This window comes from Gossypium hirsutum, chromosome D05 (assembly GCF_007990345.1).
Source record: "Gossypium hirsutum isolate 1008001.06 chromosome D05, Gossypium_hirsutum_v2.1, whole genome shotgun sequence".
NCBI classification, from domain to species: Eukaryota; Viridiplantae; Streptophyta; class Magnoliopsida; order Malvales; family Malvaceae; genus Gossypium; species Gossypium hirsutum.
In genome coordinates, this window is record NC_053441.1 from 57,215,163 (window position 1) to 57,242,650 (window position 27,488).

At 32.3% G+C, this 27,488-nt stretch overlaps 1 protein-coding gene and 2 long non-coding RNA genes across 3 annotated transcripts; 1 reads left to right on the forward strand and 2 right to left on the reverse strand.

Moving 5' to 3' along the window:
- Positions 1-883: 883 nt before the first annotated feature.
- Positions 884-1,923, forward strand: LOC121216825 (uncharacterized). Its single transcript, XR_005913034.1, has 3 exons — positions 884-1,443; positions 1,603-1,666; positions 1,760-1,923. It is a non-coding gene; the product is annotated as an uncharacterized lncRNA (long non-coding RNA).
- A 1,663-nt stretch (positions 1,924-3,586) lies between these two features.
- Positions 3,587-4,608, reverse strand: LOC121216824 (uncharacterized). The gene is made up of 2 exons (XR_005913033.1): positions 4,282-4,608; positions 3,587-3,916 (listed from the first exon to the last, which is right to left on the reverse strand). It is a non-coding gene; the product is annotated as an uncharacterized lncRNA (long non-coding RNA).
- Positions 4,609-18,940: 14,332 nt separating this feature from the next.
- LOC107887659 (LRR receptor-like serine/threonine-protein kinase FLS2) lies at positions 18,941-22,671 on the reverse strand. The gene is made up of 3 exons (XM_041092242.1): positions 21,701-22,671; positions 19,747-21,600; positions 18,941-19,603 (listed from the first exon to the last, which is right to left on the reverse strand). Exons 1-3 carry the CDS (start codon positions 22,536-22,538, stop codon positions 19,248-19,250), a joined length of 3,048 nt encoding a protein of 1,015 aa, XP_040948176.1. The 5' UTR covers positions 22,539-22,671; the 3' UTR covers positions 18,941-19,247.
- Positions 22,672-27,488: the final 4,817 nt, after the last annotated feature.

Sequence of the window (27,488 nt, forward strand, 5' to 3'; positions counted from 1 at the left end):
AATCAATAAAGTATATGTACAAAAATATAAAATAAATAATATACAAGAAATTGAAATAACCAAAAATTGAGTTAAAAAAAAATACTATGTGAGACAATAATATTTAAACAAATTTTAAAATAAATGTTGCATATGAGGAAAATCAAAATAAGCACTATACAAAATAATATACATATATTAATCTAATAAGTGATATGTATAAAGTGAAAACTCGATATAAATAATGATATATGTAATAATATGTAAAAGTTGAAATATACAAAATATAGAAGAGGGTATTTTAAAGAATGAAATTATATACATATAAGTAGCTTTAAAAAATATATTAAAAGGGGAACTAAAACAAATCATAGTTATAATAATATAAAAATAATAATATATTCATAGAATAAAAAATATATAGATTATATATATAAATATAATAATAATATTGTATGAGAATACTATCATATAATTCTTTAAAATGTAAAAATATAAAAGAAAATTTTAAAAATAAATACATTATAAAATAAGACTAATAAAATAAAATACATACCAATTATATTAAGCCTATATAAAAAAATATACATAAAAATAATATTCGATAGATCTAAGTAATGATATGATAAGTTTAAAATTATAGTACATGATAAATTTTACATTATGATGTATGATAAATTTAAATAATATTAATGATAATTTAAAATAATAGTATATGATATATTAAAATAATACTAATGATAAATTTAAAGCAAAGTTAAGCTTAAATATTAAAATAATACTAGATTTAAAAATAAATATATCAAAAATAAGAATTAATTAGATTTAAAATTAAACTAATAAAAAATAAATTAGAATTGAAACATAATTAAAAAGAGAGAAAATAAAATAAAATAATGGGTCAAAGATTGAATTGAAACTAAAACAAAATTAAAGGGGCAACAAACATAATTAAAAATAAAAGAAGGGCTAAAGTGCAGCGCGCGGATAACATGAGGGACCGAAAGGGAAATATTCCCAATACCGAAAACGCAGCGCTTTAATGTGGATTAAAATGAAACAAAAATAAATGAGGGATTATATTTAAAAAGAAATAAAAGGACTGGATTGAATTGCACTAGAAACTCGGAAGGACCAATTTCGAAAATAACCCATCTTCACGAAACACGCGGATCCCCCCGGGTCGGCTCAACAAGCGGATCGACGGCTACTAAACGGCGTTTTTGGTACTATCAAACCTCCCAAAACGGCGCCGTATTATGTTATTACTTAAACAAGATTTTTAACAAAAAAAAAAGAACATTTGCAGCATAAGTTTTTTTGAAAAAAAGGTTGCAGCTCTTCTTCTCTGCTAGGGTTTCAACCCTAGTCCTAGCCGCCGCCATTTCCGCCGCATCAAACCCGAGCCCCATCTAACTCCGATTTGGACGGAGTAAACGGAGCCCTGACGGCGCTTTTATGAAGGTACGAAACTGCCTTCTTCCTTCTCCTTTACCTTTTTCGCATATATATATATAAAAAGAATAGCAAATCAAAGAGAAAAGAAATCAAAAAAAAAACTCAGAATATCACCTTTTAAAAAAAAACTAATGTAGTTTTTTATTGCCCATTTTTTGTATTCAGTATCCAACCCCCTACATTGAAGCAATCTGCTCTTTTTATAGCCAGATCTAATGAAATTACAAAGGTTTTTTATTTTATTTTATTGCTATTCCTCGTTTTCTTTGCCGTTATTCCCTTATGCTTCTAGTGTATTCCTTTCTGTTTGTTGCTGTTGCAGGTACAGCTGGAGTGCACGTGGAAAACCTAAGAAGATTACAAAAATTCCAAAATAATATAAAAAAGCTAAGGAAAACCTAGAAATTCAAAAAAAACAAACGTCGACATTCAATTTGCTGTTTCACATTCAATTTTTGGAGAAGTAGAATTATTTAACTTATTTTCCATCAACTTCACTTCAATTTTCAATCACAATCAATTGCATTCAAGAGCACCACATCTTTTTGGATGAAACAAAGCTCTCAATTTTAAGATAAACGGGTCTTTAGGGTTATTAATTGAGGGCCTTTTCCATAATTGCCATCGCTATTTACGGGTGATTCGGGGATAATAACTTCAACATTTGTGTATCACATTTAATTCGATTCCACATTCAATTTTTAGTTTTTAGAGAGATGATTGGATTACAACAATGGTTTGAAGTGAAGATATTTCAAATGAAGATGAATAATTTAAAATTCAGGTTATGTTTCATTTTAACTAAGTTAAATGTTAAGATTGAGATTAAACCTTTTAGAGGTTGCTCACAAAAGGATAAGCCTTTATAAAAGTGCTTAAATGAAGGCCAAATTTTTTAAAATAGGCAAATAAGGTCCTAACCTTTTAAAAGGTGTTTAAATAAAGGCTTCTCAAATGTTGTATATCAGGTTATGTATTTTACTCTAAACACATCGACATTTACCTATTTTTTTCTATAAACTGAGTTGAAGTGTGTGAAAAATCCTTATTTGAACACTTCTGTAAGGGTTAAACTCTTACTGAACCATTTTGAAAGGTTTAGTCCTTATGTAAGCAACCTCTAAAAGAAATACCTAAATATGTTTTCATGAATCAAGAAATTAAAAAAAAAATGTTGAGAAATATTTTAGAGATTCTTAGCTTTGACAAGTTCCCTCCACCATCTCCCTGCCTCCAGTCCCACTCTTCTCTTATGCTCCTCCCAGGTTCTTGCTTTTTGTGTGTTGAAAATTCAAATGAACTAAATATCAACCTACATCATAAGGCACGAAAATATCAACCTACATCATAAGGCACGAAGGCCAGAAATTACTTGAGATCTGACAACTTTATTTCATTTTCATTTTCTGTTATTTTCTATGTTTCTTGTCAAATACAATGAAAGAAGAACATAGAAAAATGTTGCCTATTTATTTCCCAATCATCATGAAATTACTTGCCATAGACTTAGAATTTTCTCACCAATTTTCAAGCAATCTGACATGATTTCTCAATCACAATTAATTGAATTCAAGATCTTTTTGGATGACACAAACATTTCAATTTTAACACAAACCAATATTTAGGTTATACTTCAGTGCTTGACAAGCACTGTCACATTTATGGGATAATAACTCTAACATTTTAGGATCACAGTTATATTTGACTTTAGCATTGACATGCTTTTTTAATAATTAATCTTTTATAACAAGGTAAATATAGCATCGACATGTTTTTGGTAGGGTCGAGCAAAACCCAATTAAAACCGATGATATTGTTAAAATCAATTTTAAAATCAGTTATAATGGATTAAGGTAATTAATTATCGAGTAATGAAATGCATAATCAAATCAACTGATTTTGTTAGAAACTAAAAGAAAAAGGGTTAAGCTGAAAAATTGATTGCCCTATATTAAAATTAACGAATCCGATTTTTACATATTAGATAATATCAACATCGCATATATAATAAGAAAAATTACGTACAATTATTTATTATCATAAATGGTTAGTTTAAATTTAAATAATTTAATATGTTTATTGAACTTCAACGTATAAGCTAAATATGTGAAAATATTCTAGAAACCATTTCTAATTGATGATAGGCTAATTCAGAATTAAGATTAATATATAAAAACTAGATAGTAGGGTTATAATCCTCAAATTACACCTAATTTAATTTTTCCGACATTCTATTTTGGAATAATAGAATCGCCTTCTTTAAAAAGAATATGTATTTGTAATAGGCCAATTTTGACCTGACTAAAAATCAAATAAAATTAACAACCCAATTGACCCAATGCAACACCCAATAACCAAGTTAGCCCAAAATTAAAAAAACAAAAAACCCTAGAACCTTCAACCGCTGCTCTCCCACATGCGCGCCTCCAGCCCCTTCCATGTCACCCCACGAACGGCTTCTTCGGTATGACGGTTTTACCTGCAAAATAGGACCATAAACAGCAAGAAAGAAGCACACTATAGGCACGATAGAATAACAGAAAAGAAATTGAATAACGAGGGGGCAGAGAAAAAAAAGATTTTTTTGATTTGTTTATTTTTTTTTCTTTTGGGTCGATTCGGCGATATATAAGGCCGATCCCGAATCTGTAAGGGGGAATCTTGTGTTGAAAAGTATTGAAGAAAACAGAAAACAGAAAACAGAGAATAAAAAAAACAATTTTGAAGGTATTGAGTGGGTTTCGTTTTTCCTTTCTCTTTACCGTTTTGGTTCCTTTTTTATTTTCTTCCTAGTTTCTTAAAACAAATAAACGAAGTAACGAGGGAAAAAGAGAAGTTTCTTACCAGCAGAGGCGCGCCGTCGGCATTCTTGCTGGTTTTCGGCGTGAGGAGCAAAGGAGAAGATGAAGCAGCCCTTGCGGCTGCTGTTGCTGAAAATGAAATGGGGTTTTGATTAGGGTCTGAAATGGGTTTTATCGGCAGCAAATGAAATGGGGTTTTATTTATGGGTTATTTATGTTTTTAATCTTTTTTATTTTTCTATCATTTCAAAACCATTGTTCTTAAATTTTTATTTTTTTTCTTTCCTTTAATGAAATATTTTACCTTTTCATTTTACTCTAGTGCTGTGCAGAATTTTGAAAGTGGGATTATTTTCCCTTTTGACCCTTCATGCTTATGAGCAATTTACAAATTAGCCCTTCTGTTTTTTTTACACTACTATTATTATTATTATTATTATTATTATTATTATTATAGCCATATATTTATACGCATATACACTATATCATATAAATGCATATATATTTTATGATACGTATTCATTTTCTATATATTATATATATACATACGTATTTTTACACATATATATACATGTTTTTGTAGTTTATTTATATATTGTACTTATACATTTTTATATATTTTGTAAATATATATATATGTAAATATCTTAAAGTACACATACTTTTATATACTCCTAAATATCATAATTCTTGTAACCGTATTTATAAATATACTTCCTTACATATATTTTTATTTCATAATTTTAAAATATATATACATACATATATTCCTTATATTTTATGTACATACACATACATATGTATATTAAATTTTTCATATATTTCATGGTTTTGTTGTTTCACAACATGTCTATCTTCTTATACCCATTTAATTACGAAAGTTTTAATTCAACTCGTTTTTTTACTGTTTTTTTTTTTACATTAGTTGACTCGTTTTTATTTTATGTTGCTTTATTTTATTTTATTTTATTTTATCTTCTATTGGTTTGTGCTCATGCTTTTCTCTTTAGCATTTTAAAATATGTTTGTATTTTTTTTTTAAAAAAATGTTTCATTTTTTATTGAAGCATGAAAATTATTTTATTTCTTAAATTTTTAAAATATTTGGCATTCACGTTTTTCGAGAAAGATCGTGTCCTAACTTACTGGGCTTCAATTCTTTCGATGGATTTAGAGAGCCAAGTATTTATTTTGCAATAAAATCACACAAATATCAAATAAAAGCTTATTCTCAGGAATCCAAAAATGTCGGGTCCTAACTTACTGGTCATGACATTTTATTATCTCGAAATAAGATTTTCTAAGACAAAAGGTCATATTCGGTATTTGGAATTTTGAGAAATTGTGTCCTAACTTACTGGGTTTTGATTTTCTTAATTTGACCTAAATAACCGAATATTCTTAGATTTAACTGTATGAGTTTTAAAATCAATAGACAAACTTAATTTTGAAGATTTAAAAATATGGTGCCCTAACTCACTGGGTGTGATGTTTTATTTCTCTGAAATAAGAATGTTTTATTATTTTAATCCATTCACGAGTTAAAAGTTTTCTCTTAAAATCTTTTCAAATTTTCGACACCAAGACATTAAACAATCAATTCGGTAATTTGGGCATTACGAAGGTGCTAACCCTTCCTTGTGCGTAACTGACTCCCGAACCTGTTTCCTAAAATTTCGTAGACCAAATTTATTTTTTTAGGCGAGCTGATCACACCTCAGTAAAGGACCGGTGGCGACTCCAATTTTCGTTTTAAAAGTCGATAACTAATTTTATTTTTCAAAAAATGGTTTCGACAACTTGGCGACTCCACTGGGGACATGTTAGAGAGTCGAGCCATGAATTGATTATTTTTGTCTTTTTTGTCGAAAATCAAAATGTTGTTTTAAATCGTGATTCCCCTTTGTATTCATTAGTTTTCATCATGATATGCTTGCTTAATTGGTCTAAGTCTGTTAGTTTATTTGCATTATGCATTTCATGGTCAATTTTACCCCTCTAAGTGGGAGTGAGAAAGTAGTCCTTCGTGAGGTTTTCACCTCCGTGCAGGATAGTGGATTGCTTTCGGGATACATCCGTACCTATGTCTTTGTGAGATTTTTATCTTCGTGTAGCCATAGGAAAATGTATCCCCCTGAACCGAACTCGATCTATATGAGCCTATAATGGGTGAAGATTGATGAATCTGCTGGTTCGGGTACCCTTGCTCTAGAAGCCAAACTTCATATAGTGAACCTTAGGAACTCACCCTAGGTAGAATTACTTTGAACCTTAGTAGATACCCGACTAGGAGTTTTTATTATTTTTTAATTGTATTGGATTTGATGTTTATACCTGATACTAACTTGTTGTGTTTTGTTTTGAATGCATGACATTTTGAATGCATGGCATTTCATTATAGAAAAAAGGTGTTGGTTCACGTTCAGTTGCTAAATAGAGAGCTTGTTATGGAAAACGAATTTCTTGATAAAGTGGAAAACAATACGGCTACATGAATATATTCCGAGAAACACAAGAAAGGTGATGGAGGAATACATGTTACTTTGTGGCTCGAGGATTCAAGCTGATTATTTAAGAGTTTTTGACATTCTAACTTCCTTAAAGAAGATGAGGAGTATTACGGGGATGGGCAGACGATGGATCATAACCAGGATCAAGCAAAAGAAGATAGAGGAGGCACCCTTTTGAAGAATTCGCAAGGTTTATCTTAGCATTCGGATGAAGAAAGAGAAGATGTCCCTGCTTGGAGTATGAGGGCAAAGCCGTATATATACCGCTTTATGTAAAGAAATTTGTCTTTTAGTAAAGTTTTCTAAATGCAATTGAATCAGAATCAACGTCTCTTTATGCATTCATTTCATGCATTTGCATTACATGACATCATATGCATTAAAATCTATTAAAAGGGCTTAATTGAGTAAAATTATTTCAGTTAATTTAGAAAACCGACACCCTTATGGCACCCAAGCAAAGACTAGAGAAATGGACCAAAGGTTGGAAAAATTAGAGCGAATGCAAATATAGATGCAGGAGCAACTAACCAAATTTCAACAGGAAATGAGAGATATGATGATAAGATTACAGAGAGCTATGACGAATCAGTTAACTCGGTTGCTAGCTGGAGAGTTAGAAAAAGGGAAAGACTCGATGGTTTATTGTGGGGTTGATAATAAGGATCTTGCCTATTCCCTAGGTAGTACTCCAATAAGTGTCCAGGTCTAGCCAGATGGGCGTCCGCATGGGGCACTCTTTACTATCAAATCCTAATAGTATCAAACTGGTACATCGACACCAGTGAGTTGCTTGACAGGCTCAGGATCCAATCTAAGGAACAATTTAGCTAATCCTGTTGCTCTTGAAAATCCAGCCGAAATAAAGCAGGCAAGGGTAGAGTACTCAGATACTATAAGAGCCCTAAGGAAGAAGGGGAATAATGGGGATAATGAAGGCAGATATAACAAGGGCCACTCAAAACCAATCACTATGGGCTGGCCAAAGATAGAAATCACCAGCCATCAGAGCCCTTTAAAGCGAGAATCTTACACGAAGACAAATATAGAAAGGCTTCAGTTCACGCCTATACCGATGTCATATAGTGAGCTATATCAAATCTTATTTAATGCACATGTGGTGTCCCCCTTCTACTTGAAACCCATGCAGCCCCCATTTCCTAAAAGATACGATGCAAACATCCAGTGCGAATATCATGCAGGAATCACGGAGCATTCGATAAAAAACTGCACCGCATTCAAAAAGCTAGTTGAAAGGTTCATCAATAGGGGTATTGTAAAGTTTGATGACTCATCTAATCTGCTATCCAATCACATTGATAGTGGGGTAAGAGTGAGAGCAAGAAAGGGATTAGCTATTTCTGAATTAAGAGGAAATCATAGAAAGACAATGAACTATCGTGAGTTCCATCACGAGGAGGGATACGAGACCCAAGAGAGTGTGGAACTCAAGGCCTTGGTTCCGGGCATGATAGATGACAAAGAGATGGAGTTTTCTAAGGAAATTAAAGAAGTGAGAAATATACACACAATGTTGGGAAGTGTTCACATCAATGCCATATATGAAGACACACTTGAAAATGGACCTTGTTAGATATCTACTCTTATAAACTTAGGAGTGTTCTAAATAATCAGATTGTAGAAGAAATTTTTGTAGCATCTAGAGTTTACTTAGAGTAATGTTCAGAAAACACTTGTTACTTTTAGCCTAGAGGCAATAAGAATTCTTTTATGAAATAGGCTCATGTTTGAACGTCGTTATTCTAATAAAATACATCTTTGCATTTATTTTTGAGCCAATATCCTTTCATTCTTTTTGAATAATTTTTCTTTCATTCTTTTGGATTTTCTTCCAAATCATTCATTCATTCATTCATAATCACTGTACAAATAACTATTCATACTTCATACATTCTTTGTATATTCTTTTATACTTATAATAGGTCCCTAGATATCAATGTCATGAGTGACACTGCTACAATTTAGAATCTCCTTTTGAGCAAGACATGTGTTTAGAGGGATCTCATAACTTTGAAGATGACATAGACCGTGGCCTATCTCCGGACTTGTTGAGGATGGTAAAGCAGGAAAAGAAACAAATTTACCTCATGAGGAGACAATGGAGATTGCGACCTTGAGGGAACATGCATAACCAAAGAAATAAATGAGGACCTTATTGAGTTACCTCAAGAGTTCAAAGATATCTTCACATGGTCATACCAGGATATGCCCGAGTTAAGCATTGATATTGTAATCTGAGCAACAGCATGACGCCAAAATTTGCAGTATGTTTAAGATTAACATCATGAACGATGCAGTTAGAATTCTTTACCAGGGCAATGTCTTATTTTTTAGCTCATCATAGTTTTGCCCGTTGAAGTTAAGTTTCCATTTCTCTGTATTTTTTGGATTTCATCCTAATTGAAGAGGAAGATCAAAAGTTTTTTCGTCATAGTTAAATTTCGCCCTAAAAGGCTCTATGAGAGCAACCTGATACCAATGAAGATCTTTCGCATACAAAATAAAAGTAGAAGATTTTATGTGAAAGACCTTATCTAGAATAACATTGATTTTGATCGAAAGGGATGACTAGGACTTGTCTAATCTTATGAGTGCAGTTCTTTCAAAAAAATAAAAAAAAATTAAAAAATAAATAAAAAGAAAGGAAAGGAAAAAAGAATAAAAAACAAAAACAAAAGAAACAAAATCTCTATCAGGGCAATGCTTTTCTCTTTAGCTTATCGCGATTTTTCCATTGAAGTTGAAATTCTTTCTCACCGGGTATAGGCTGTGCTGAAGTAGAATGGAGATCCAATCTCGATGATCAGTCGAACCTGATAAAAAGAAAAGGGCTAAAAGCTGTTCATCACGGTCAGATGTACTAGAAACGGACGATGCGAGCCATTAACAAAAAGGTTCGTCCTAGAAAATTTTGCGAGGGGGACCTAGTGTTGAAAAGATTCTTCCTCTACAGAAGGATTTTAGAGAAAAATGACTGCCAAATTGGGAAGGTCCTTATGTTGTAAAGAAGACCTTTTCTAGAGGAGCACTGATCTTGAGTGAGATGGATAGTACAAAACTTATCGAATCCTGCAAACTTAGATTCAGTCAAGAAATACTTCACTTAAAGAAGGAGAAATGACCAAGGTGAAAACCCACAAAGGGCACTTTGAGTCTTAAAAAAATGAAAAAATGAAAATGAAATGGAGAGGTTAAGGTGAAAACCCGCAAAGGGTGCCTTAGACCAAAGGGGATTTGAGTTGAAAACCCAAAAAGGGCAGCTCAAATTTTGATCAGAATAAGCCATGAGGTGATCAAGGTTACTCGAGTGTTGATCAAAGTGGGGCATGCGGTGATCTTGCTTTGCCTGAATCAGCAGAAAAGGGTATGCGACATCTTGGAGCATCGACAAAGTATTGTAGATCTCCTAAGTACATGTCAAACTTGGAATGGTCTTCAGAAAGTTTGTACAGAGAGTTCAAGCTATGATATCTGAGGCACCTAGCCTTCATACTATTTATATTGAATTGTTTATTCTTGGAATACTTCATTCTTTTTCAAGAGACAAGTCAATTCCTCTTTTACTCGCAATATTATTGATAATTTATTCATTTCAAGCTATGCTCTCAAATCAATTCTATTTTTTTCATTGTTTTGTTCTTTTTTGCAAGTATGTTGCATTAGAATAATGATTAATGGACTAATAAAACTTTCACAAGGGAAGTTTTGCATATTACTCTAGCAGTCTAAATAATACAAGATTTTAAAAAAAATGACTATTGTTTAGAACGCACTAAGTTTAACGGTTGAAATATCTAGGAAGGAATAGTCTAAATTGAGACTATCCCTTCAGATTTTGTTGTCAAAGCATTGATTAAACAAAATGACAAGATGTCGTGTCGGTGATAAGGCTTCAATGAACAAGCAAGCAATGATCACCAAGCAATAGGATGAGGTTTCCTCGGAGAAGAAATCCTTTATTTGTGCATGGGCATTTGGTATGACACCCTGGGAATGGTGGAAAGGACCAAAGAGCTTCACATTCTGTATCCCTGAACTATGACAGGAGAGGATTGAGAAAGGACCAGATTTTTTTACCCTTGGGTTACAGCGGGAGAATGATGGTACAAATGTTGCATCCCAGTGGATTGAATTTTGAAGTTCACAGTGGGAAGCAATTTGATTAAGTGTTTTTTAGAGATGCCAGCCGAGCAAGAAGGTGTTTTAGCACGTTAGTGATAAAGCCTTAATAAACTTCGAGTAATGACAACCTAAGCGGGATCATTCTCAAAAGAATAATATTCTATATTCATGCAAATGTCATTCATACACGTTTAGTTAGGAGCATTTGATTCATTCTGATCATGACATCCTAATCACTAGGCATAATTAGGTTCATAATTGAATTATACAGGTCATGCTCCCCAGAGAATAAACCGAAGATACCAGCCTTGTCTCCCTGGGCAGTAGTGGAGTAGGTTGAAAATAGCAGATATTGTCTTCCTGTATTGGCAGCGAAGTAGATCGAAGATACCAGCCTTGTCTCCTTGGGCAGTAGTGGAGTAGGCTGAAAATAGAGATCTTGTTTTCCTGTATTGGCAGCGAAGTAGATCGAATATCCCAACCTTGTCTCCCTGGGCAGTAGTGGAGTAGGTTGAAAATAGCATATCTTGTCTTCCTGTATTGGCATCGAAGTAGATCGAAGACTTCAGCCTTGTCTCTATGGGCAGTAGTGGAGTAGGTTGAAAATAGCAGATCTTGTCTTCCTATATTAGCATCGAAGTAGATCGAAGACTTCAGCCTTGTCTCTATGGGCAGTAGTGGAGTAGGTTGAAAATAACAGATCTTGTCTTCTTGTATTAGCAGTGAAGTAGATCGAAGACCTCAGCCTTGTCTCCCTGAGCAGTAGTGGAGTAGGTTGAAAATAGTAGATCTTGTCTTCCTGTATTAGCAGCGAAGTAGATCGAAGACCTCAGCCTTGTCTCCCTGAGCAGCAATGGAGTAGGTTGAAAATAGCAGATCTTGGCTTCCTGTATTGGCAGCGAAGTAGATCAAAGACCTCAGCCTTGTCTCCCTAAGCAGTAGTGGAGTAGGTTAAAAATAGCATATCTTGTCTTCCTGTATTGGCAGTGAAGTAGATCGAAGATACCAGCCTTATCTCCCTAAGAAGCATTGGAGTAGGTTGAAGACGGCAGATCTTGTCTTCCTGTACTGGCAGAGAAGTAGATCGAAGGTACCAGCCTTATCTCCTTGAGAAGCAGTGGAGTAGGTTGAAGATAGCAGATTTTGTCTTCCTGTACTGGCAGAGAAGTAGATCGAAGACGCCAGCCTTATCTCTCTGAGAAGCAGTAGAGTAGGTTGAAGATAGCAGATCTTATCTTCCTGCACTGGTAGTGAAGTAGATCGAAGACACCGACCTTGCCTCCCTGGGTTTACAGCAGAGTAGGTTGAAAATAGCAGATCTTGCCTTCCTGTACTGGCAGCGAAGCAGATCGAAGACACCAGTCTTATCGCCTTGATGTTGCAATGGAATAGATTGAAGCCACGACAACCAACATTACTTCTCTAGCGTTGCAGCGGAGCAGATTGAAGCCACGACGGCGAATCTTATCTCCCTGGCGTTAAGACTTGGATTTGTTGAAGTGGAGTGGATTAAACCTGTGGGCAGCGAATCCTATTTCTTTGGCATTACAGTGGAATAGATTGAAGCCACAACGGTGGATCTTATTTCTCTGGTGGTGTAATGGAATAGGTTGAAGTCGAGACGGCGAATCTTGTTTCCCCAACATTGTAGTTAAACAAATTGAAGTAAATAATCCTATCTCATTGAAGTTACAGTGGAGTGGATTAACATTAGATCTTATCTCTCTGAAGTTGTAGAAGAGCAGATCGCATCAAATCTTATCTCCCTGAAGTTGCAGTGGAACAGATTGAAGAAATCAATCCTATCTGCCTGAAGTTACAGTGGAGTGGATTAAAATCAGGTCATATCTCTCTGAAGTTACAGAAGAGCAGATCGCATCCAGTCTTATCCCCCTAAAGTTGCAGTGGAGCAGACAGAAGAAAGTAATCTTATTTCCCTGAGGTTGCAGTGGAGTGGATTAAAATCACAGATCTCACCTCTCTAGAGTTGCCGTAGAGTGGATCGCATCAGACTTATCTCTAAAGTTGTAGTAAAACAAGTTGAAGCTATGAGTCTTATCTCTCTGAAGTTGTAGTGGAGCAGACTAGAGATAGCAAAATTTGCTCTTTTGAGAAACTACAAGGTACAAGTCCTATCTCCTTGATGTTGCAGTGGAGTGGATTAAAGCACCGATTCCTATACCTCTGAAGACGCAGTAGGTTGGAATGAAGCTACTTGAAGAGCACCAAAGTCCAGAACGACTAGGCAAAATTGGTCATTTCTAAAGTCTTTGCTCTGTTCTCGTTACACGATAACGAGCAAAGAGGGGCAGCTGTAATAGGCCAATTTTGGCCTGGCTAAAAATCAAATAAAATTAACAACCCAATTGACCCAATGCAACACCCAATAACCAAGTTAGCCCAAAATTAAAAAAACAAAAAACCCTAGAACCTTCAACAGCTGCTCTCCCACATGTGTGCCTCCAGCCCCTTCCATGTCACCCCACGAACGGCTTCTTCGGTATGACGATTTTACCTGCAAAATAAGACCATAAACAGCAAGAAAAAAGCACACTATAGGCATGATAGAATAACATAAAAGAAATTGAATAACGAGGGGGCAGAGAAAAAAAGATTTTTTTATTTGTTTATTTTTTTCTTTTGGGTCGATTCGATGATATATAAGGCCGATTCCGAATCTGTAAGGGGGAATCTTGTGTTGAAAAGTATTGAAGAAAACAAAAAACTGAGAATAAAAAAAATAATTTTGAAGGTATTGAGTGGGTTTCTTTTTTCCTTTCTCTTTACCGTTTTGGTTCCTTTTTTATTTTCTTCCTTCTTTTTTAAAACAAATAAACAAAGTAACGAGGGAAAAAGAGAAGTTTCTTACTAGCAGAGGCGCGCCGTCGGCATTCTAGCTGGTTTTCGGTGTAAGGAGCAAAGGAGAAGATGAAGCAACCCTTGTGGCTGCTGTTGCTGAAAATGAAATGGGGTTTTGATTAGGGTCTGAAATGGGTTTTATTTGCTGCAAATGAAATGGGGTTTTATTTATGGGTTATTTATGTTTTTAATCCTTTTTATTTTTCTATCATTTTAAAACCATTGCTCTTAAATTTTTATTTTTTTTCTTTCCTTTAATGAAATATTGAAACCGTTTCTACTCTAGTGCTGTGCAGAATTTTGAAAGTGGGATTATTTTCCCTTTTGACCCTTCATGCTTATGAGCATTTTACAAATTAGTCCTTCTGTTTTTTTTACACTACTATTATTATTATTTTTATTATTTTAAATTATTATTATTATTATTATTATTATTATTATTAATATGGTATTATTATAGCCATATATTATACGTATATATTTATACACTATATCATATAAATGCATATATATTTTATGATACGTATTCATTTTCTATATATTATATATATACCTACATATTTTTACACATATATACATGTTTTCGTAGTTTATTTATATATTATACTTATACATTTTTATATATTTTGTAAATATATATATGTACATATCTTAAAGTACACATACTTTTATATACTTCTAAATATCATAATTTTTGTAACCGTATTTATAAATATACTTCCTTACATATATTTTTGTTTCATAATTTTAAAATATATATACATACATATATTCCTAATATTTTATGTACATACACATACATATGTATATTAAATTTTTCATATATTTCATGGTTTTGTTGTTTCACAAAATGTCTATCTTCTTATACCCATTTAATTACAAAAGTTTTAATTCAACTCGTTTTTTTACTGTATTTTTTTTACATTAGTTGACTCGTTTTTATTTTATGTTGCTTTATTTTATTTTATTTTATCTTCTATTGGTTTGTGCTCATGCTATTCTCTTTAGCATTTTAAAATATGTTTGTATTTGTTTTTTAAAAAAATGTTTCATTTTTTATTGAAGCATGAAAATTATTTTATTTCTTAAAATTTTAAAATATTTGGTATTCATGTTTTTCGAGAAGGATCGTGTCCTAACTTACTGGGCTTCGATTCTTTCGATGGATTTAGAGAGCCAAGTATTTAATTTGCAAAAAAATCACAAAAATTTCAAATAAAAGCTTATTCTCGGGAATCCAAAAATGTCGGGTCCTAACTTACTGGTCATGACATTTTATTATCTCGAAATAAGATTTTCTAAAACAAAAGGTCATATTCGGTATTTGGAATTTTGAGAAATTGTGTCCTAACTTACTGGGTTTTGATTTTCTTTATTTGACCTAAATAACTGAATATTCTTAGATTTAACTGTGTGAGTTTTAAAATCAATAGACAAACTTAATTTTGAAGATTTAAAAATATGGTGCCCTAACTCACTGGGTGCGATGTTTTATTTCTCTGAAATAAGAATGTTTTATTATTTTAATTCATTCACGAGTTAAAAGTTTTCTCTTAAAATCTTTTCAAAATTTCGACACCAAGACATTAAACAATCAATTCGGTACCGATTTTGGGCGTTACGAGGGTGCTAACCCTTCCTCGCGTGTAACTGACTCCCGAACCTGTTTTTTAAAATTTCGTAGACCAAATTTTTTTTTAGGTGAGCCGATCACACCTCAGTAAAGGACCGGTGGCGACTCCAATTTTCGTTTTTAAAGTTGATAACTAATTTTTGTTTTTAAAAAATGGTTTCGACAGTATTAATTTAAAAATTTAATACTATCAATAAATTTAGATGCATTATTAAGTACCAACTAAACAATACTTAAATATAGATGTGTTTTATAGAAAAAAGTTATCAACTTAAAGAAGTTGCAACAAAAATTTAAAAAATTCATTTATCAAACGAATATTTAAAACATATAATCTAAACTGTGACATAATAAAACACATGAGCATAACTTGGATTTACCAAAAATCTATGTATTTTTCTAAATTTTAAATTTTAGTCCCTATATTTTAATTTAGAGACATTGAGTCACTATACTTTTTTATTTAAAAATCTTGGTCCCTTCATCAATTTTATAATTATAATTGTTGATTTAGTTGTTGTAAAAAAAGGTAGAATAACTTTTTTAGCCTTAAACATTTGCAGTTTTTGTTAATTTGGTCCTTACTCTTTAAAATTACATAAAAATTGAAAAAATATTTTAAAAATTAATTTATTTCGTATTTTTAAAAACATTTATAGTTTTTTTTTGTGGTTTGGTAACTTATCAACTCGACTCTTAATTGTAACCAACTCTTTTGACCTTTTTCGTACCCTTAACCTAAGCCCCGTTACAACTTTCTAAAGACCTCTTGACTGGTGTATCATCTCGATTTGTTTTTATAGTGGTGGAAATTTGGTTTTCAAGCAAGCCTATAATAATCACATTTTTCGTTCGACTGTTGACCACACAGTACTTGAACCTTAAACACTTTGAGTGTTTTGAGTGAATCTTAGTTAGGGTATTGATTATTGTTGAGTTTGAATTTCAGTTAATTCTTGAGATAGAGGAGACACCTGTGTTTTTTGTGCTTTACAAATTTCTGCTTAGATTGCTTTTATTCTTTAGTCTCATTCTAGTTTCAATTTCTAGTGCATGATTATCTGTAGATTATTCCTAAGGCATTGTCAGTGAAAATAATAAATTGAGGGAGATTAACTTGAATAAGGGTTGAGAATTTTGCTTAAGGACAAATGAATGCTTAAATGTAGGGATATTTGATAAGTGCTAAAATTAATATGTTTTAACATCATTCTTAATGTGGTTTTGGTTGATTATTCGATGTTAATTTTGAAATTTATGCTCCTAGTCCTTTCAATTCGTGTTTTTATGTTAATAGAACATTTGGGAGGAAAATGAGCAAAAATCAGAAAATGGGGACAAACTATAGGACCCACACGAGCTGACCTATTCCACATGTGGCAGGCCGTGTCGATTTCGTAGATTTGCACTCTGAACTGCGAAAAATGTGAATTTTAAGTTCTTCGAGCATTTTAAGACATATATATGAAAAAAAATAAGAAGATAGGAGAGAACCTTCCTAGAATATTTAAGAAAACAACTCCAAAGACACCATTGAAGCCCACTCTGAAGTAAATTTTCATCAAGATTAACGATTTCCAGTTGATTTCTTATGAGATTATCATGAGTTTCTTTATTTCTTTCGGTTATATTGCCCTTTAGATGTTTTATTTTTAAGCATGAACTAATTTTCTAAATACCTAAGAGAGATGAACCCTATGATAGATTGTGACTCCCCAAATCTGACCGGGATAGACCGGCCCAAATTCGAAATATTACATTAGCCACCTAAGTGACTCTCCAGCTAATGACCACCCAAGACACACCCCGACCTTATAAAACCTCAATATTATCTAATTATTAGTTATTTATTAATGCAAAAGTAAATTATGTGTCAATTTTAAACTTTTCCTAGGTAATTTAACCTAAGGGCAATTTCATCATTTTACCACCTAAAACTAACCTGATTTTAGATCTAAGTGTTTACCAACCTTCTTTTAGTCAAATCACGCAAGCCTAAAATTTTCAACTTAATTTGATTTCGTTTACTATGTCTAATTCAAGTTTTATTATTAGGGACTAAATTGTAACTTAAACAAATTAGAATACCAATTTAAAGAGACAAAATTTCAAAATTCCAAAACCCACACGGGTATGTGGGTAAGTGACATGGGCGTCTGGAGACTAGAGCAATCACACACGAGCATGTGGGATTGAAAAAAATGAAATAAATTATTCCACTCAATTTTCCGACAACCATGCTATACTACCAAACCAAATAATGCTTCAAGCTTTGAATATGGTCTAATCTAAAATTTCTTTTAGAGGAATCAGAATTAAATTATAAAATTTTGAGAAGTTAAAATATAATTTTATCATGTATTAATTTATTATTTTTTAAAGGGACTTAATAGAATTTTTTTTCCCCATTTTGGTTGGGCCAATACCCCTGCCTACCTCTTTAAATTTGCTCCAACCCTAAACCTAATATTCGAGTTCGATTAACAACAATATATAGTTTAGTATTTGTGGAAGTTTGACGAAGAAAATTTTTTTTAGAGGTTTAAATTATAAATTTTTGAAACATTAAAATAAATTTGTATTTTTAATTACCTTTGGGATCATACGGGTGATTTTGATGATGTTAATGGTTATTTGGTGGAGAAGGTGAAAAAGAAACAAATGATTCATTATATATAATATAATTATGAAATTCAAGCCATATATTGTATGTTTCATACATAAAAATTTCATGGGACGTCCAAAGGTAATTAAATGACTTGTAGGCTTGCTGAATTTCTTTGAAAGGCCCAAAGGCTATTTAACATTCACAAAAATAATCTCTAAATACTGTAAAGACAAATCAAATTCACAATTGCATTAGAGTCGATTAAGCTAAGCATTGGCAAATATTACTTTGATTTTGCATGCAATATTGGCAAAACCCCCTCTTACATTTGAAAAACAACATAATCCATGAAACATTGATAGCCCAATACAAATTTCATCGGGAAAAAGGTCTCTTTGTTTTGTAGAACATGTTAGTAAAGATGTGGAGTTTCGTTCTTCTTATTGGCCTCCTTTAGCTTTCCTTGTTCAACAACCACTAGCCAAAAACACAGTTAGATTAGATTATGAATGATACTTTTAACTATGACAATATTAAATACAAAACACTCTAAATAACTCTAAATAAATGGAAAGCAGCAAATTACTTGACGAGGCAAGCTAGCTCAATTAAGACCATTGTGTTATTCTTGTCTCTGAATTGAAAAATTTAGAAGGAAATAAAGAGAAAGACTTAGAAAATACTTGAAAACAGATAAAACTTATATGTCATTTAAAATAAAAAAATTTCTATTTAAGCCGTTTAAAATTTTTAAGATTTTTAAAATTTTAAAATGATAAAGGTAAAATTATACTTTGGCATCCCAAAAATGATAAAACTTTGATTTAATCCTTTAGAAATTATAAAAATATAGGCTATTAAAATGATAAAATTACATTTTTACTATAGTAAAAATTACAATTTAATTTCACCCCTAAAAGGATTTTCTGGGTTCGCCCCTAACAAAGATTAAAATAAAATTATACCGTAAATGGAAAAAGAAACTAAGAAAATCCAATCTAACAAAGAAAATAACTTGATGTCCAAAAGCTACCATAAACCGTAATTCATGGGAAGGCTTGTTGCTTATTTTATTGGTTTCCATTTTGATTTGCAAAAGAAGTTTGAATTTTGAAGAGAGCCTACTACGTGAGAGCAAAAGCAAAAAAAAATAGTTTATATGATTAAAATTCCAGAATAGATTAAAAATGTTGAATTAAAGATAAAATTAAGTGTGAATTAATAACCACAAGTTTACTCATTACTCACCATCTCTGTTAAAAATGTTGGATGCTGTTTAGCAACCTTTGTTTGATTTTCCTCAGCTCAACCACAACATCTTTCATATCTTTTCTTTCTTCTGGCAACTCAGCTAAACAATTCAAAGCCAACTCCATGATAGATGAAATACAATTTGCTTTAACAGCAATGTACTCATCCTCTCTTCTTAATAAATCAACATCTGCAATTTCTATGGCTCCTTTAGGCAATGAACTTTCCATCCAATGCCTCATAGTCTCTTCTTCAACAAAAACATTATCAGTGGGCTTTTTCTTTGTGAAAGTTTCTATAAGGACGATCCCATAACTATAGACGTCAGATTTTATAGAAACAAGTCCTGCTGATCCAAATTCTGCATTTCAAGTATAATTAGAACATCATCAATCCTCAATTATTTCTAAGATGCTTATTCAAATATATATCCACATACACAAGAAACAAAAATATAAAATGCAAATTAGGAAAATAATCGTACAAAAATAAAAAAGAATTCACCTGGTGCCATATACCCGATAGTTGCAAGAGTCATGGTTTGCTTCATTACTTCACCTTCTCCCAACAATTTGGCAACGCCAAAATCTCCAACATGTGCAACCATGTCTTCATCTAGTAAAATATTGCTTGGTTTTATGTCACAATGAATTATAGGTGTTGGATGTCCATTGTGGAGGTGTTCTATAGCTACCGCAACATCTATCATTATGTCGACCCTTTGTATGATATCAAGGAAACAATTTTCAGAATGTAACCATTTCTCAAGGTTTCCATTAGACATGTAATCAAGCACCAAGGCTTTGAAGTCAACACTTGAGCAGCAAGTAATGACCTTCACAATATTACGATGAACTATATTAAGCATAGCATCACATTCAATGTCAAAACTCCTAAATGCTCCCTCTGTTTGCAAATTGAAAACTTTTATTGCAACTTCCATTCCATCTGAAAGCCTCCCTTTATATACATATCTAAAACTCCCTGAACCAAGCATATTGCTTTCCCCAAATCCATTAGTTGCTCGGGAAAGCTCAGCATGTGAAATTCTTCTCCGTGTCTTCAAAGACAACAAATCATCTTTAATTGGTAGAGTTGTACTCCTTTGGCATCTTGTATACATAATAGTTAAGACTATTAGTACTACGACAATACCAATTGTTGGTAAACCATACCTAAAAGCATGCAATAGAATAATTTGGGAGTTTTTGTGGATGTCGTTTTTGCAAGGTGGGACTAGCAACCTAGGTGGACCACAAAGTGCATAATTCTTCATAAATGATGTGCTAGAAAAGCTTGAAAAACATCCTTTGCTTGGAATTTCCCCTTCAAGTCTATTGAAAGACACATTAAAATACTTAAGATATAAAAGCTTTTCCAAAGATTTGGGAATGACTCCAGAGAGATTGTTATTGCATAAATCCAAGAATTCCAAACTAATCAACCCATCAAATGATTCAGGGATATGACCATGTAGTATATTATTTGATAAATCTAATGAAACCAAAGTTTGAAGACCCCCAAATGTGGATAAGACATCGCCCGTGAGAAGATTCTTTGATAAATTTAGTTTCAGTAGACTCCTCAAATTTCCAACATCAATAGCATGAGAATTGTGAAGATGGTTTGATGATAAATCTATTTCTAAGATATCTTTAAGATTCCATAAAGTTGAGGGTATTGTGGAACTCAATTTGTTGGAATCTAAGTAAAGATATCTCAAAGAAGTAATATTACCCAAACAAGAGGGTATGGATCCATGCAGCTTATTCAACCCTAAAAACAAGTTGTATAATCTCTCCAAATCACAAAGGCTTTCTGCGATGGGCCCTCCTAATTTATTAGAGGAAATACCTAGACCTTGGAGATTTCGCAGTCCTCCTATTGATGTTGGAATGAATCCACTTAATTTATTATAGCCAAGTTGTAAAAGCAATAGGTTGGTTAAGTTACCTATTTCCATAGGAATAATGCCTTGAAGCTCACACTCATCGGCATAAAAGTATTGAAGGGATTTTGAAAGGTTCCCAATATAAGTAGGAAGAACGCCACTCAATGGATTTCCTGAAACATCTATTGTGCTCAAATTCCTACAATTCGTGAAAGAAGAAAGAAAGCTCCACTCATGATAAGTAGCAGATCCTGTGATCAAATTATTGTCAGAGATTTGGAGCCATTCAAGTTGTCTTAAGCTGCCAAGCGTTTTAGGGATTGGGCCAGAGAATAAGTTATGTGCCAAGTCTAGTTCCTTAAGCATGGAAGCATTGGAGATAGAGTAAGGAATGTTTCCGCTAAGTTTATTTCCCCACAATAAAAGAATCTCAAGCTTTGGAGCATTGGTGATGGGTGGTAAATTACCTGTAAAATAGCATCTTTTAGAATACATATTCATTGAATACAAAATTCACAAAATATATAATACATTAAAATAAACTAAGAAACTAGGAAAATTCAATACCTTCTAGGTTATTCAACCCCAAATATAATTCTTTGAGTTGTGTCAGATTTCCAATACTTTTTGGAATGATTCCCATCAATTGATTATAGGACAACGACAAAATTTTAAGGTTGCTGCATTTTCCCATGCCAAATGTAATGTTACCAGATAATTCATTCCAACTCAAGTAAAGCCCTTCAAGCTTGGGAAGATGTTGACACATATCATTAGGCAAACTACCTGGTAGGCTATTGCTAGAGAGATTAATAATCTTCAGAGAAGAAATATTGAAGATGGAAGATGGAACCTGACCAGATAACTGATTGAATCCCAAGTTCAAGATCTCTAGATTAGACATGTTAAAAAGTGTTTCAGGGATTGTGCCTGTAAAGTTATTATTTTTCATTGCCAGCCTTCGAACTCTCTGTAAGTTCCCAAGCCATGATGGAATTTCCCCATTAAGACGGTTGTAGCTTAATCGAAGGATCCTCAAACGATGCAATTGGCCCAATTCTTTAGGGAGATGGCCATAGAAATGGTTGCTACTCAAGTCGAGAGAGAGTAGAAATGAAAGATTTCCAAGGTGTGGAGGGATAGTACCCCTAAGATTCATGCTTGTAAGATTCAAAGCTATAACTCTTTTATGGAGGATGCCACAAGAAACACCAATCCAATTGCAAACAGAGGTTGAGGCCGTCCAATTATTTGCCAAGACATTTTGAGGACCGGCAATGCGATCCTTAAACTCGAGAAGTGCAAACTGATCGGAGTTGAGATTCTTGACTGTCATAGCCAAGCAAAGTACGAAACACGGTATGAATAAAGCTAAAAGAAGATGAAAGCAAGTGTTGTAGTTCATGATTGCAAGACGGATTAAGGCAAGAAAATAAAAAAAAGTAGGAAAAGGGAGGTTGAGTTGATAAAATAGTTTGGATGATGAAGAAAAGCCCGGATAGCATGCTTTAATATGTTTCAACCCTCGTACACTTGATAAATTTAAGACTACCCTAAAAATTAAAAAGGAAAACAAAGTTTTGAAGAGATTTCAAAATAAAGGTCAAGTCTTCTTCTTTAAAAAATACGTCCAAAGAAGCGAATTTTCAAAATTTCTCCTAAATTTTCTTCACATTACTCCACATAATCAATTAAGAAAACTTAAAAAATATATTTTATTAATTGCTATATATTCTTTTATTTTTAGAAAGCGAATTTTCAAAATTTCTCCTAAATTTTCTGCACATTACTCCACATAATCCATTAAAAAAACTTAAAAATATATATTTTATAATTACTATATATTCTTTTATTTTTAGAATAATAGTTTAAAATATGCTATTAGTCCCTATAATTCAAAAGTTTTTAAAAAATCCAATCCTCCTATTTTTCCAATTTAAAAATTCTAGTCCAATCATTTTTAATTCCATTAAAAAATTCAACTTAATAGGTTTTTTATTATCAATCATATATGCAACATTATATGAAGGCAGTCTACTCAGCATATATCCAAGTTTACAGATTTTAATAGAAAATATACTTACAATCCTAATGGTAGGACTAAGTTTTTTAAACTAGAAAAGTAAGAAGATTTAATTTTTAACTTTTTAAGTACAATGATTAGCTTTTAAATAAAAAATGTTATGTAAAAATATTAAATCTGTTAAAAAAATTACTTTTTTAAATAGTAAATGTTAATTTTATTAATACAAATGGGTCTTTAGGGCTAAACTTCAGTAATTGACGAGCTCTCCCACAAACTACGGATGATTTGGGGATAAAAACTTCAATAATTATACAGTTATAGTGTAAATTTGCCACTATATTATAAGTGTATTGAAATTTATCACTATATTTTATTTGATATTTATCATTACACTTTGAAAATATAAGTAAATTTACCATTTAACTCAGATTTAACTTTGCAAGTAAACTTAAAATTTTATTTAATTTTGTCACTATATTTGATTTGTTCAATATAGATTTTGGTGACTTAAAACAAAATTATTTCACTAAAAAATTTTAATTCACTCGAAAAGTTAGTGCTTTATTTCAAGGGGTCATAATTAATCATTGATTTCGCAATTTTAAATTTTGAATTTTTTGACAATTGCGTAATTAATAAGTACCAATTTTGAGTGTTGTAGGGCTAGTACAATTTTCCTTGCACATAAGCGACTCATGAACCTACTCTTTTCTCTAGAATTCAATGCAGACCTCAAATTTATCTTTTGAAAAGAATTTTAAAATCTCTGTATAAAAGGTGTGTTTTTTTTTTGGTGACCGATCACACTTAACCAAATTTAAAAATTATTAAAAAATAATTTCTTTTTGAAATTTAAAGTGATCTAAAAACATATTTTTAAGTGCTTTGGACCGTCTATTGTTGATTTCCTTATTATATTAAGTGTTTGCAAATCACTCCTAATATATTGTGTTTGAGTTGTGACAAAGCCGATCATCAATGTGCCATAATGATCTATTGATACTGAAACTGAAGTTTTTGTTATATTGATAGAGCTTATTCTTCAACGCGTACAACGTGTTTGTGATTTTTCTCCCTTCAAATTGTATGATCTTATTCATTAAGTGAATTAATAAATTTTCCCTTTAAAAAGATATATTTTTAAAAATTAAATACTTTATAAAATATTTAAAAATTTGTAAGCTTTAAAACAATCAACACAATATATTTTTCTCTAAAAAATCAATAAAAATATGTTTGAAATTTTATATGAAATTTAAATTTTTTTAACAATAATATATTTTAAAATTATAGTAATGCAGTAACTCTACAAAATATATATATTTACTAATTATATACACCTTTTTATATTTTTTTTCTTAACATATCATTATTTTCAACACTATCGTAATCCTGTTTTGATAATTCCCTTTCCATACATCCTTTTTCTACATAGAATTTCAAAAGAAAATGTGAATTAATGTAGACCTGAGAAGACTTAATTACATTTATTAGTTTATCAATCAAAACTTAATTAGAATCCATCAGTATTTCATACATCAAAAACCCAAGCATAAAATTCACTTTTAAATTATTTGAAGATATATTTGTATTATAAGAAATGGATTAAATTAGTCTTTTTATTAGTAAATGTATTATTTTAACCTTTGTATTAGTTATGAATGATATCTCCTAGATTGAAGGCAGAGCTATTCTTAAAAGACTAAAGTTAGGATTCAAATGTGTTGAGATGTAAAGTGACAACACAATGTTGATTGAAACTATTTGTATCGGGTTGGCCATAATAAGTAGTGCTACCGAAGTAAGACAGATTCACAATTGGTGTTCCAAAAATTGGAAAGTCAAATTTCGACATATTAAGCGGAATGCCAATAAAGTTGTTGATTGCATATCTAAGCCAAATGGAGGCGTAATTGAGCAGTTGGTTATCTTGGAAGATCCTCCACATTATGTGAGATGCTAGCTTGAAGAAGATATTAGACAGTCACTGGTGACTGATTATAATTTTCATTTGGACTGATGAGCGCTTAATTTTTTAAGCTTATATTCAACAAAAAAATTTAAATACGTCTCAATTGTAATAGAGTTAACATTTAGTGTTTAAAAAATATCTTAAAAATTATTTTTTCCAATTGCAGTTCAATTCCACAAATATCAACGATGAACCCGGACATAAAAATTACAAAAAAAAAACACATCTATTATCAAACCAGCAATCCATGTCTAAACTTAAATTAACAAAATTTGCCACGCAACCTGGTACACTATTTTATATATATACTAGATTATTCTAGATGCACATGTTTTATTATATTTAAAAATTAAAATATATGGTTGACTAAGTTTTAGTTGAGTTAGTATTGGTATTATTGTCAGTGTAGGAAAATGTGAGTTTAATTGTGCTCAAATGTGTTTATACTCCAATTCAAGGGTTAGGAAAAGGTTATTGATAATTAAATTATTCCAACTTTTATGATATTTGTTAAGTATGACTCCTATTTTTAGTCAAATTTGAGAAATAATCTTCAAGTTAAACTCTGTTTATTTGTTTCAGTCAAACACTGATTAGTTTAGATAATTTTATTATTATTTGACATATGAATTTAGCCTATAAATAGGCTCTTTTACAACAATTAGAAAATACACCCATTGGAGATTAGAACTCATAACACATTTAGAGAATTTTGTGTTTACGTTTTGAGGGTTCTTTGTTTTCGGGTTTTCGGGGTTTAGTTTTTATCTCCATCTTTTGTACTCTTCGTTCTTTTGCCATTATAGTAAAATTATCTTTGCCCGTGGTTTTTTATCCTCTTTGGAGGGGTTTTTCCACGTTAAATTTGTGTGTTCAATTTCTCAATTTATTCCGCTATTTTTGTTACTTGTTGCTTAAATTGAGTCGATCCTAACAAGTGGTATCAAGAGCTAGTTCAATTCAGATATGGCAACAACAAGGTTTGAAATTGAGAAGTTCGATGGTGAGACAAATTTCAATCTATGGCAAGTTCGGATGATGGCAATTCTAGTTCAATCTGGTTTGAAAAAGGTTGTTACGGAGAAAAAGCCTTATAATCTAAATAAAACAGAATGGGAAGAGCTTGATGAAAATGCCCTCTCTGCAATCCAGTTATGCCTCGCGAATACGGTATTGCAGGAGGTATTGATGGAGAAGACCTCATCCGCCTTGTGGAAAAGGTTAGAAACTCTTTATGCGACTAAGTCTCTGGCTAACCGTTTAGTGTTGAAACAACGTCTATTTACGTTTCGCATGAACGAAGGTGAGCTTCTTAGAGATCACATCAGTCAATTCATTACTCTTTTAAATGATTTAAAGAACGTTGAGGTTCATATTGATGATGAAGATCAAGTTATGCTATTATTGTGCTCTTTACCCCCTTCATACAAGTCTTTCAAGAAGACCCTGATTTATGGTAGAGACAAACTCTTGTTCGAAGATGTGAAGGGTCATTTGTTGAGTAGAGACAAACTCGACAATGAGCTTCATTTGGATAGCAAGGCAGATAGGCAAGCTTCCGTTTTGATAGCATCAAAGAAACGAGACAAAAGGTGTCGCTATTGTAAAAAGTTAGGTCACGTCAAAGTAGATTGTTATAAACTACAAAATAAAAAAGCTGCTGAGAGTAATGAGGAAGATGTAGCTGGTGCTAATTAAGCCGATGAGAGCGGTGATGATTTCTTGTTAATGTCAACGAGTGATAACTCCAAGCTCACGTCCGAGTGGATCTTAGATTTGGGATGTTCTTTCCACATGTGTCCCAATAAAGAATGGTTCTCCACATACAGTTCGGTTGAAGGTGGAGTTGTACGCATGGGAAACGATTCATCTAGTAAGGTAATTGGTATTGCAACTGTTAAAATTAGGATACACGATGGGACGATTAGGACACTCTCAGATGTCAGGTATGTACCTGATTTACGAAAGAATCTCATCTCCTTGAGTATTTTAGACTTGAAAGGATGCAGAATCAACATTGAGTCAAGCGGCATTAAAGTATCCCGTGGAGCTCTCGTTTTGTTAAAAGGTAAAAGAACTGGCAGTCTTTATATTCTGGAAGGTTCTACAGTGACCGGTGAAATCGGACGTCCCTCATCCGTTACAGAGTCGAAGTCAACTCGTTTGGAGCAGAGGCAACATGGTTATAGGAGGGAAAAATATATGACCGTTTCGTTGAAAAGAGGTTCTCTTTTGGATGCAGATTTTGAAAAGTTAGGGCACTGTGTTCGTGAAAATCAGACCCGGGTTAGTTTTGATTTGGCAGTGTATAAGTCGAAGGCTAGAAGTCTTCCAGTTTCTAAGCACAGATTCGACTC